Raw genomic sequence first — 12,603 nt, forward strand, 5'->3', positions numbered from 1 at the left:
CAAATGACATATCATTAATTCGTAAACGAATTGTATCATTTCATAATGGTATCTTTTGTAATTTCTTTGAACTTTCATCTCCGCACATGATACGTGCCATGTCAATGGCAGCAGGTTTTATAAGTTTTTCAGCAATATTATGGGGTTTCTATTGTCTTGCAATATGCCAAGCCACATGAAAAGAAGCAAGTGTAGCTTGTTTGGCAGAATTTATAAAACCATTACTACTTGGTGCATCCAAACGCTGTCTTTTTAAATGGGCTTCTTTTCTTTCGAAAAAAGTACGATTTTTTTTCCCTCAAAGGAAAAATTTTTATGTTTTGCATCAAAATGTCTTTTAAGTTTGTTCGGTTTCATCGATTCATTACTTAATATTTCACTGCACAACACGTTTGTTCACTCCTCGATCATAAATGCAAGTAAAACCTAATTTTAAAAATGCTTCCTTGTATTCACGTTTGCCATTATTAGGGCGATTACAATTTTACAATACGCACTGCAGCTTGATCACTCCACTATTAATAATAAGACAAAATTTGTTTCTAAAATGCTTGTATTCACGTTTCACTGTTATTCACAACACAATACGCAGAAACGAGTTTTTGACAGAGAGCTTACTGAGTCTGCGCGCACGCAAAGCAATGGCGTGCGTATTACCAACACCTCCTAGAAGATTGGACGTCACATCCGGAAGACCATTCGCGAAGAGCGGTAAAACCGAAACATTGTATTAGGGAATAACTCTTCTAGGAGGTGTTGGTATTACTTATTATTTGATGTATTTATTTTTTTGGTTCGACTCAGCGCGTCCCAAGAAATATGCTTCGCGACCCATAGGTTAAGAACCGCTGGCCTACACCAAGCTTTACGAACGAACTGAATGATTGGCCCGACTACTGGCCAGTACCACACTACGATAAAGCTGTGTAAACGCGATAGACAACGATTTATCGAATATATTTTGAACCTTGTTCCGATGGCTTGCACCAATCAAAAGATCTGCGTCGATTTTTGTACATACGATCGATAACACTGCGCAAATGAACTGTGCAGTTCTATAGATCTATAGTTGCCGTGTATACCGGCCCTTATTCTATAACAAATCTGTCAAATTTATGATAGCTGGCGAAATATAGTTAGTCCAACTCCAATTCTTGTTTTAGGATATGTTAATAGACATTTAGCTTTGAAAATTAATTGAAAAACAGCAGGCTGAAAGTTTAGACACATCACTGCAATTTCAATATAACAATATTTGCTGATGATTCAATTGTATAAATACTAAAACTGGAAAATAATATATCTCAAAAAAAAACTCTAAAAGAAAAGAAATGTTTTATTAATTCTATTTAATGGCAATAAATATAATTTATTTACAATTAGTCATTAATATTAAACGAAAGGAATGCTTTTTTTATAATTTATCATCAAAAGTCAATCTAATAATTTTGAAATATTTTGGTAATTTTTAATTGGTATTATACGAGGATGGTCCCAGAAGAATCTGGTCTCACCTAGAGATGGTGGTAGTTGCTTGAAAATTACCATTGTATTAGAAAGCCCTGACACTTGAGCAACAGAGACAATGACGAGACGGACTCACTCGCCAAACTGGGATCGGCGAATTTATCGAAGGGACCAGAATACATCCCTGGTGTGACTAAGAGCGTTGCTGTCGCATCTCTCGACGGTGTACTCGCAAAGCGTGTTCGGCAGAGATGGATAGAGACACCTAACATGAGAAGAGCGAAGTCACATAAAGATGGACCTCCGACTAGTGGGCGAACTTTTAACCAGACCACGTCATTCAAGAGTTCAAGTTAAAGCGCCTGATCGGCTTCTCAAAGGACATTGGCAAGTGAGATACGAAGGGCATATCTGAAGGTCTATGTGCCCAACGACCCTTTGACCTCCCACAATTAACTATGAACTGTATTAGAAAGAACACAATGTATACCTACAGCATATGTTTCAAATTTGAAGTCGCCACATTTTTTAGTATTTGTTTGGCAGCCATCAATAAATAAACGTTTTCAGTGAATTTGTAAACATTGGTCGACAATAAATTTTTTTCCACAATTTTTGTGTTTTCTCTGTTGGGCCGGGTACTTCTGAGACTATCCTCATACTAACAAATTTCATTATTTGCAATTTAAGCAAATGTTCATTAAAATTAGTTTTACTAAAATATAATTTCACTCATTTTTAAAAATATCCTCAATACTTAAAATCGTTCTGTGTAATAATACTTGTAGCACAAGTAGTATAAGCTTATTTACATCTTCCTTCTTTATCTCTCTTGCTCCCAGGACCACATATCTTGGGTAAGTCGAATAAAGAAAGTCGATCTGTGCCTTTTAAGCATTCCACCACCAGAGTTGTTGCATTAACATCAAATATTCCTCCCCCTTCTTGGATTGGTCGACAGGGTCCGTTTGGTTGACCCATTTCATAGCATTTTCCTCCATATCTGTAATTGAAATAAGTACAAACAACTAAATAATGCATATTTTTATTTATAAATAATCACCTGGCAAAGCCCTCCTTACAAGGGTTCGGGACACACCTAGGTATTATTTCTCTTTTGGGTATAATTAGGTGTTCACCATTATTGCATGGCCCTTGACGATACGCTGGGTAACAAAAATCTTTTGGTGGATAGTAAATGTAAGCTAAAATGAATATTATAAACTTGAGTACATACTTCTCTTCGACAAATAACATGCTATCGCAACCTATTAAATAAGTAACTAATTTCATATTAATGTATTGAAAAGTCTTTTATTTCTATGGAACTTCTCTGAATTTAATACAGAATATGGGAAACGATTTTGAGAATTATGAGATTCCATAATCACTTTTCATTATATAAAATATGAGAATTATTTTAAGTAAATTTTATCTATAATACTGAATATATTTACATTTCTTGCTTTTATAAACTGGTGGACAAAACATTTCTTAAAAAGTGAGGTTAAAATAAAAATAAACAGTTGAAAGGAATAATAAAAGCAGTTTGATGAAGTAGAATTTGTTTATTGCAATAAAATATAAATTATAATCTCAAATCTATTGGTAAACATTTTTACGAACAGCACTATAATTTCAAAATTATTATAGCCGTAATTGAAGAATATGACAGTTGTTTTTACATAGATTACTTTAAATTTCAGATTCCAATCATAGTTTTATCTATGAGAAAGTAGCCAAATTTAAATTTAATCATCTATTTCTAAAGAAATATTTACAAATCTTTAAGCGGACTCCAATTGGATTCGGATTCATTAATATTTAGTATTTAGTGTTGACAGACGATGGGTTTAAATAAATACTTTGATAACTTGTGCCTGAATATACAAAAATTTATTCTTTCCATTTGGCCGAAGAATACTATTTAATTTAGTTTCTAGTAGGTTTTATCAAATTTTTGACAGGGAAAATTTTGAAAAACACTCATGCAAACCTCTTGAAAATATTATTTCAAATCAAACTATCTAGTGAATTTTTTATAGCGATATTGCAATTTTATCAATAATTTAAAAGGTTGTAGCGAATCAATTTTGAGATGGATTATGATAAAAATATTAATTAACCTTTAAAGACGACACTAAACTATATTTGTGACTAAAACGTAACTTACTAGGTCCACAATCGCATATCCAGTCATGGGCTTGATTCCCAGGATAATAAAGCTGATTTTCTGGACATCGATTTGGAGCATACAAGGGGACTCTATCCTTAACATAAACAAAATTATATGTACATTGTTTTTCCATTACAATGTGTCCTTAGAATAAAAGTTTGTTGTTTGAATTCATACATTTTTTTAGTATTGATGAAATCATTTGTCAAGTATCTATTGAAGTTTAGCTAATGGGAATTATTTACGTTTCAATGCACCAAAATATATGAACTCATTGGTTGAACAAAATTTTTAGTTTAAATACCATCACTGCTACTAAAGGTCGAGACACAAACCACCGCATTATATTACTGCCGAAGTCACATCACATCAGGAACGCAACTTGTCCGGCTGGTTAACTAGCTGCGATGTACATAATTTAATGATAGCTGTTGGTATGTTGATATTAAAATGTGGGTAGAAGAATTAAGCAAGAAGCTTAGTAAGCATCGAAAAGGGTACTAAATTCAATTGAAAAATATAAGACAGTTTAGGTGTGGATAAATGAGTTTTAGCGATCAATACGGAAGCGATGCGGTCATGTGTGTGTCGGCCTTTAGAAGAGTTTGAAATTATACCTCAGTTTGATCACTGTCTATAGTTTGTCTGGGCAATTCTGGGAATACTATTTGTCCAAGTATACCAAGCACGAATGTGGATAAGAAGATGTATTGAAACAACATGTTTTGTGACACCTAAAAAATATAAGTGTTTATTGGTTTCTCTAAAGTAACATTCTTTAAAAAATGCAACAGAAGACTGTTTCTGATGATGAAAATACAAGGAAGGTCCCAGAAGTATCTGGCCCGACCTAAATAGTTATTTGAAAAAACCATTGTATTGGAAAGTACACAATCTATACGTTGTTTAGTATTTGTTTGGCAGCCGTCAATAGTGAACGTCTTCAGTGAATTTGTCAACATGGAAAACATTGGTAATCGTTATGTACTTTAATTAAAAGGCATTCGTTCAACAAATATTAAAGCAGACTTTTTACGAGGCCGTACGTCCTGCGAAGACCAGAATCGCAGTGATCGACCAAATGAAGTGACGAATCCAGAAATATTCAAGAAAATCCACAAAGCGGTATTGGATGATCTTCGACTGAAAGTGCGCGAGCTAGCAGAGATAGTAGGTAGTTCAAAAAATGCGATATATCGCATATTAACTGAAATCTTGAACATGAGAAGCTGTGCCCAAGATGGATGCCGAGTTTGCACAAAATGGAAGTAAAACAGCGTCGTGAAGATATTTCCTTCGAGTGGAGAGAACAATCAAAATAATGGTCTGAAAAGGGATAACCGGCTCCAAATAAAGTGAAGACCGTTCCATCTGCAGGCATGGTCATGGCGTCGGTTTTTTGGTATGCAAGTGGGATAATTTTCTTTGACTATCTAGAAAAAGGAAAAACTATCAACGGCGAGTATTATCCGAACTTATTGGAACGTTTGAGTAAAGAAATCAAGGGAAAACGGTCGCAACATTGATTAATTAAAGTTTGACTTGCTACCTCATTCACCCTATTCGCCGAATTTAGCCACTTCGGATAATTTTCTGTTCCCAGACTTGGCAGACATTTTCCAACAATGTCGGCAGTTAGTGGCAATTTTGAGGAGCTTGACGATTCTTATTCTAAAAAGGGTATCGAAATTATTGAACATTGAAGTGTTTGTAACTGAAAGGAGATTACGTTGAAATATAAATATATCTACTTTTTTCTTCTCGGTACTTCTGGGCCCATCCTCGTATACCCATAGAAAGGTTCGTAGTTGTCACAAATTTTTAAGCATATTTTTGTCAATTCTCGTTTTTTATTTGAGAATTTGATTAATTGACTAATATATTTCATATTTTTAAAATAAAGAAAAAAGATACTTATACGAGGAGGGTCCTAGAAGTACCTGGTCCAACAAAGAAAACACGAAAATTTTGGAAAAAATATATTTTTATATATTTTTCAATGTAATCTCCTTTTCCCATATGCTGTATAGATTGTGTACTTTCTAATACGGTTAATACGGTGGTATTTTCAAGCAACTACTACATCTCTAGATCAGGTCAGGTACCATCCTCGTATATATCACATTTTCATATATCAATAGATTTACGTCTATATCATAATCAATAGTTATTTTAGTTGCTGGTATCAGATCTGTGTCATCTTTACTGTTGGATCATTTTGATTAATAAAATATTTATCACAAACATGAGTATTCTTTTTATTTTTTCAGTTGTTGAATTGGTTCTTCGCGATATGAATCCTCTGCAAAAACTTTTTCTTGTCAGCATACACGGTACAAAGTTTATACTATCTTCTTTGTGAAAACTTTCCATAAATATAATTCGCGAATGCACAATGTTCAGTAACCAATTTATTTTTTGACGTTTCTAATTTATTTATTTATATGAAAACTGTTTAACGTTACTCTCAATATGATAATTAATGTGTTGCCTCTGGCGTATTTTCTAAATTTTCAGAGAAACTTGAATTATCAAATGTCAAATTTATTATTTTGTTATTCGCTCTTAAGCAATCGATATTTAGACGACCTTGGCAATTTCATGCCGATAAATGTTGTTTTGAAATGATATATTTTCGAAAAGATTCAATTATATGTACCACGATAGCCAGAAATGATTCAACAAAAAAACTTTTTCATATGAAACTAATTACAAAAATACAAGAATTTTATTTGTTTAATTGTATGTTGGTTTGAAATGGATAAACTCAAAAAGTACTCGATCGCATTTAAATAAATTTTTTAGTTCAGGATTTGAATTCGGAAACTAATTGATAGCGCAAGAGGAACGAGAGTATTTGAAAACTTTACGTAAAGTCGTTGTTAACACACAATTTTTGGCGGTACCTTAGGAGCTCCGTGCGACCACAGATATCGAACTTCGTTACCATTTGTCAGTCGCATTGATAGAGGAGCAATGGAAATCCACTGTATTTTCAATTCATCACTATATGAACGAAAAAGTGATAAATTTGAATGTTCTATATTAAACAGCATTAAAAAAATACTAATAGTTTCTAACTGTCACACACTAAATTAAATTGAAGTAAAATGTAAAATAAAAATGAATAAATATTGATTATAGAATATTGTACATTGAAATTTTGTTTATATTATAAATTATTAAGTTATGATTTCGATACCATTTTGTGAGGACCAAAACAAAAAAAAAATATCAAACTGATAGTGATTAATGCATTGTTAAATACTAGTTCAAGAAAATACCTCACTTTTACAGGTTTTTAGCTTGTATATTTTCACGAAATTTCGATGCAATTGGGCTATGCTTGTACCAAATTTTCCTCGCTATTGAACTGCTATAGAATTAATATAGGCAAACGTAAAATCAGAATTACGAAAATGTAATCAATCTCCAGAACTAAGTAAAGAGGTTGTGGAACTCGCAAAGACAGTTCTAACAGCTTTGGAAAAACTGTGTTGAACATGTTATCAAAGAAGAAGATGAGTATGTTGTATCACCATGTTTTTTTTCTTATGTTTTATTTGTAAAGAATTTATTTTCCCCTCAAAGATTTTGCTCTAAAATTTCGTTTTTAGATAAATACGAATACGGTACAAAAAGAGGTCAGTCCATGTCTGGTACACTGTCTAAACCAAACTCCTTTACAGGCAGGTACATTTTACACGTCTATTTACGTTTTATGATTTAATATTCAGTTGAAGCAAGTTAACGAGGTATAATAATGGTTTTTTCTAAGTTCCAAGTAGGACTACAATTAAGTGCATCTGTCTAAATAACGGATTATAATGCCGTTCAATGTATATTGATTCGATTGCCTTTTAACGAATACTGGTTAGGTTGTTGGTTATACCACCACCACGGAAATTGCGAAGTATGAATAATAAAAGTGTCTGGATGGGGGTGGAAGACTATTTTACATAAAAAAATGGTTAGGTTAGGTTAGGTTGGGAGAGGCTGAGTGTGAGTTCATGTGGAGGTCTAGGTAAATAAAAATTATTATGGAAGTATAGGGATGGAAAGATATTAAGTTTTTTTGTATTTTTCCAGATATAAAAATGTCGACTCTTTTGAACAGATTCTTAAACATATTGCTGATTTCGATACAAAATTGTGAGAAATATTATATACTTTTAATTACATATATTTTTCAAAAATAAATTTTATGATTTTAACGTGATTTTTTTTGGGATTATATATGTAGAATTTTTGGAAAATATAATTTTTTTTCGCCTTTTGCGCCTTAATTTTAATTGTTTTTCTTCTAAAACACTGTATTTCGTCGTTATTATTATTATTATTATTATTTTGGTGGTGGTGGTATAATGAAGAAGACCCCGAATACTTTGTTGCGTAAGATATACATAATTTTAAAAGTATGTATTTATAAAAATAATAAATTTATAAAATGAGTTATCTACGCCTATGGTAGATCGAACAAAATTGTCGGTAAGAGTTTTTATAATCTGCAATTGATATTGGAAGAAATATACTGCTACTTTGGCCGAGAAAGTGGCAAAACATCTAAACGGACTACCGTTGGAAGAAATATGCACGATTCTATATCCGTGCCTGCTTTTAATGTTTCTTCTACAAGAATTGAGAAGAATTTTAATTATTATAAAAGAATGATTTGTATTCATTTAAAAAAGCGAATCGAAAATCCCCATTGCTTGACGTTAGTCCTAATAGATGTTTTGCCACTTTTGTTGGGAAGAATAGGAGTAGTAGTCCATGTAACTGTACGATCCAAGTAAACCGCACAATCACAAAACCAAACAATCAGTTATGTTTCTTTGTTTATTGTTGTTGAATTGTAGGGAAAAAAACAACCCAATATTAAAGTAACTGTAAACACAATTTTTTAAAATCAACCTTTTCATTCTCGTTTGTAAATCTTAATGAATTGAGATTTTTACTGGCATTCATTTGTTTTCCTTTATTAAGGACGAGAGTAGATGAAGCACCTTGTGGAAAATGGTAGTGGAAGATAAAATGCTTTGCTTCGGTTAGTTGCAGTAGCAGCCATGATGCAATGGCAAGATCTTTTATATTTTGACCTTTGTCTTTGTTTATGAGTATATAATGTTATGTTTTATATAAGATTAGATTTCCATATTGAAAATTGAACAAGAAAACTATTCCAAAGACAGTACCACTGTCTAATTAAATTAACATCACATTAACTTCGAAAGATCTCTTGATGATTCACAGGCTTTACAAATGAGCCACAAAAACCTCTCGATTAGAAAATAAATATGCCTCAGATCATATAATTATTTTATATTTTCTCAATATCAATACACTTTCGAAGTCTGACAATGTCCACCAAATGTGACCACAATAACAACAATCAATTTTTTTAATACATTAAGACTTATTAGTGTATCATTGTTAGATTCAATTAATTCAAAGTTATGCATAATAAATTGATTATTACATATTATAACTTACTTAAATAAATTATATATTCTACATATTACGTACGTACCTTAATATCTTGAGAATTATACACAATTTACTAAAGATGACCGCCCCTACAGAATCTAAAGTGAGACTAAAAATTTTGAACTCCCTGATTTGTGTTTAGTGGTAGTGTCGAGCTCGCTTGTTTGCGAGGTACTTTTCTAAAATAACCAAAACACGTTCCCACTGTTGCATCTAATCTATTGATGCGAAGTATACAGGGTTTTTCCACCTCAATTTAGGAAACTAGGAAATTTTCAACTTGTATATATTTATCAACGAAAACACGTTTTTGTATTTACAAAACCAAATATTCCACTATAATGAATCTAAAATTAAATCTTTCATATATTAATTCACTCGAAATTAGTTGAATGATACGGTTACGTCAAAATAACAATTCTAAGAATTTATTAAAAACATTCAAGAAAATATGCTTGATATTTGCACTTGTAAAACAATATTATATATAATAAGAATTTTTTGAAATTCAAATGAAATGAATTTAATATCGCGTGACAGAGACTTAATTAGTTATACAGGGTGTTTTGAAAGTAATAACATTGTTGTAGGTGATTTATTTAGATTATAAAAACGAAAGCAATTAAGCCACAAAAGCATGTTTCGAGAAAAATGCAAAAAACCCGTTTTCTCGAAAACTATGAACGTTAAAAATATATTTTTTTCACCACAATTATGTAAATCATATCCTGCAGCTTGTGTGAATACAATTTCTTGAAAATACTATAAGAAGACAGACAACTGAGCTCTCCTTCTCTGTTTTGAACTTCTTAAATTCGGCATAATCCAAGAAACAATGTCCATCACTCCAGAGACCTTTACGATCACGAGCTCCACTTGATTTTTGAAACTCAGTTGAGTCCATTCACCTAGAGACCTTTTCGAGGATTAAATCAAACGTGCAGTTGATGTTGTCAAAGATTGTGTTCTTTCTAGTATTTTTCAAGTAGTTACCACCATATTTAGATCAGGCCAAGTACTTCTGGGACCATCCTCGTATTAATACTTAGCCACCTTCAAGATTGTTTTCTGTATTTTGTCGCCATTTTTTTATTATTACTATATAGACAATAAATTTCTTAATACCAAACTGCTCAGTTGCTTACCGTATCTCAGAAACTATAAAACATAGAAATATAATTCCAAGACACGTCGTTGCAGCGTCTTTTGCTTATTGCAGCAGTTTTAAAATATGATAGTAGCGCTCGATGTTTTTATAGTTTGAGTGAAACCAAACCTTGTGATTCAATTAAAAAAAAAAAAAATAAAAATAAGATACCCATATACCCAATATATAAATGTTGCATATTTTAATATACTAAAACCCATCTTACAATTAAAGTGGTGGGAAAAAGTATTGGAACGGGTAGCAAGACACTAGTAGTCATAAAAACTGCTGCGAACTATGTAAATGATCGAAAAGCCGAAAGTTTGGGGGAGGAAATCGTTAATTTTTGGAGGGCTATAATCTGTTGAAGGGATCTGGAGAAGAACAAATACAGAAACCAACAATTACCTACCAGGTATTAAGGTTGTAATGAGTTGGATTGCTGGGACAAGTCTCCTGAATGAATAATTACAGAATACCGAAAAAGATATTGATAACGGAGGAAAATGTAAAAAGAAAAAAGGAAGATCAATAAAGAAAAAGGTAGAAATAGATATAAAGAAGTTTGGTTTCGAAAGATGGGAAGAATAGACACAAGACAGGATGAAATAGCGAAATTTAGTATAATAGATTGAGCTAACAATACAAAGGAAACTAAAGCTATTGACCTGTTTGTGCTATAACATATAAATAGTTTAAACTAAAGGAAATGTTTATATAATACATAAATATACTTACCTACATGTTGGTGAATTTAAACTATTATTTCGATTTTTATTAATATTATCATTTCCCCTTTTTATTTCAGATGCAAAATATTAACGACGTAATGAACAAATCTGCTACTATTTAAATTATTACTACTTCCTCGCTTTAATTCATTTCGTTTCGTAATTAACAGGATGTAATTATGAAGAGAATCTAATTTTTTTTCATCTGTTCTGTTCCGTTCTCCAGGGAAAAATTATTATATTCTTTCAATGTCAAATGCATTTTATCAGGACTGTCAATCAAGTTTATACTACAAATATACGCCGAATGGCATAGAATCACGAACTTTCCTTTAAAATAATACACTAGGATCGTAATATTGTTCATTTATTACATTATATATGTATATATACAGATAAAATAGTGAAAGGAATAATTTACTAAGAATATATACAAAATACCTTAACTAGAATTTGTACAATGTCCTAAATAACATAATCTAACATTGATAAGAATGTGCAGTGGTGGATTTACCAGCAGGCTTAACAGGCTGTAGTCTAGGGCGGAAAAATTACAACTAAGAAGATGAGTTTTGATGAGACGCACAGTTTTTCATGGCAATGGAATTCAGCGTGTAGAAAGAATATACTAGAGAAATGGAAAAATAGATCGAATAAGAAGATTCGATGAAACAAGCGATATTCGAATGGCTACGAGGGATTTCTTCAGAGTTAACATGTTTCTAGTTATCTCATATCCGCGTTAGTAAAGCGGCAAGAGGCCTATAACAAAATGAGTGAGTTATTACCATCGATTCTAACAGAAACAATAAATTTTACCCTAATGATCTAGAAACAGAATTAGTTGAGGAAAGAGTACACTTTCAAACCTACCTTTCACTTTTACTAGCGTAAAACTGCTTAGGTAAGAGATGTTTTCTTACTGGAAAAGAGTGAAGACCTATTTACTATCAATTTAAAGCCAAGAAATGTCAGAGCTAATGGACAAGATTTCGTACACTATAACCAATGATTTTGTTGTTAAACTGTGATTGTAATGAAAAATATGTATTAACGTTTCTCGTTGTATAAGCATTATATTATATTGGTGTTGAATAGTTTTAAAAAGTATCTATTCGCCTCTGCCTTGGTGCTTTTTGCTCAAGCCCCGCCGCTAATCTCAATGTTAAAGCTAATAAGCCACCACTGTCTTCAAGACGACAATTTCTTCCGTACCTTCTAACTCACGAAAAATTGTAAATTCTAACCCTCAATTCCTCGCTCCTCTACTCCAAAATACCAGCTTCTCTTAGACCTTTCCACTATCTTTGCCTTCTTCTCCCCATTGGACCAAATATATTTCCATAGTAGATACCTCACTTACCATTTACAATAAACATGAATCCCCTGGCGTCCTTGTAGAGAAATCATTCTTAGAAATTCTGCATAAAAAATCCTTCGACCTAATTCTCTATACGGATACCTCCAAAGCTGAATCCGGTCTCAGTTGCGCAGTTACTACAAACCACGAATTCATAAGCTCTTTCCGGTTTCCCTCGGCGTGTAGTGTTTACACTGGTGAACTATATAGTATCCTTCAAGCCTTCAAATATATT

The 12,603-nt window shown here is 32.2% G+C and overlaps 1 protein-coding gene across 2 annotated transcripts; it reads right to left on the bottom strand.

The window, feature by feature from the left end:
- Positions 1–1,322: 1,322 nt before the first annotated feature.
- Positions 1,323–11,124, bottom strand: LOC130446960 (uncharacterized). 2 transcript variants are annotated; one of them, XM_056783535.1, is made up of 6 exons: positions 11,016–11,124; positions 9,174–9,477; positions 4,261–4,377; positions 3,641–3,737; positions 2,531–2,672; positions 1,323–2,470 (listed from the first exon to the last, which is right to left on the bottom strand). In XM_056783535.1, the coding sequence occupies exons 3-6, from the start codon at positions 4,363–4,365 to the stop codon at positions 2,272–2,274; spliced, it is 543 nt and encodes a 180-aa protein (XP_056639513.1). In that variant the 5' UTR covers positions 4,366–4,377; positions 9,174–9,477; positions 11,016–11,124; the 3' UTR covers positions 1,323–2,271. The 2 variants fall into 2 exon arrangements, with proteins under 2 accessions (XP_056639513.1, XP_056639505.1); XM_056783527.1 differs by having other exon boundaries at positions 9,174–11,124.
- Positions 11,125–12,603: the final 1,479 nt, after the last annotated feature.

Source organism: Diorhabda sublineata, chromosome 1 (genome assembly GCF_026230105.1).
Source record: "Diorhabda sublineata isolate icDioSubl1.1 chromosome 1, icDioSubl1.1, whole genome shotgun sequence".
Taxonomy (NCBI): Eukaryota; Metazoa; Arthropoda; class Insecta; order Coleoptera; family Chrysomelidae; genus Diorhabda; species Diorhabda sublineata.

Coding starts and splice junctions, on each gene's coding strand:
- LOC130446960 (XM_056783535.1), bottom strand. CDS start 4,365: ATGTTGTTTCAATACATCTTCTTATCCACATTCGTGCTTGGTATACTT. Junction 2,673..3,640: donor GATATGCGATTGTGGACCTA/GTAAGTTACGTT, acceptor TATTCATTTTAG/CTTACATTTACTATCCACCA. Junction 2,471..2,530: donor TGTAAGGAGGGCTTTGCCAG/GTGATTATTTAT, acceptor TTTCAATTACAG/ATATGGAGGAAAATGCTATG.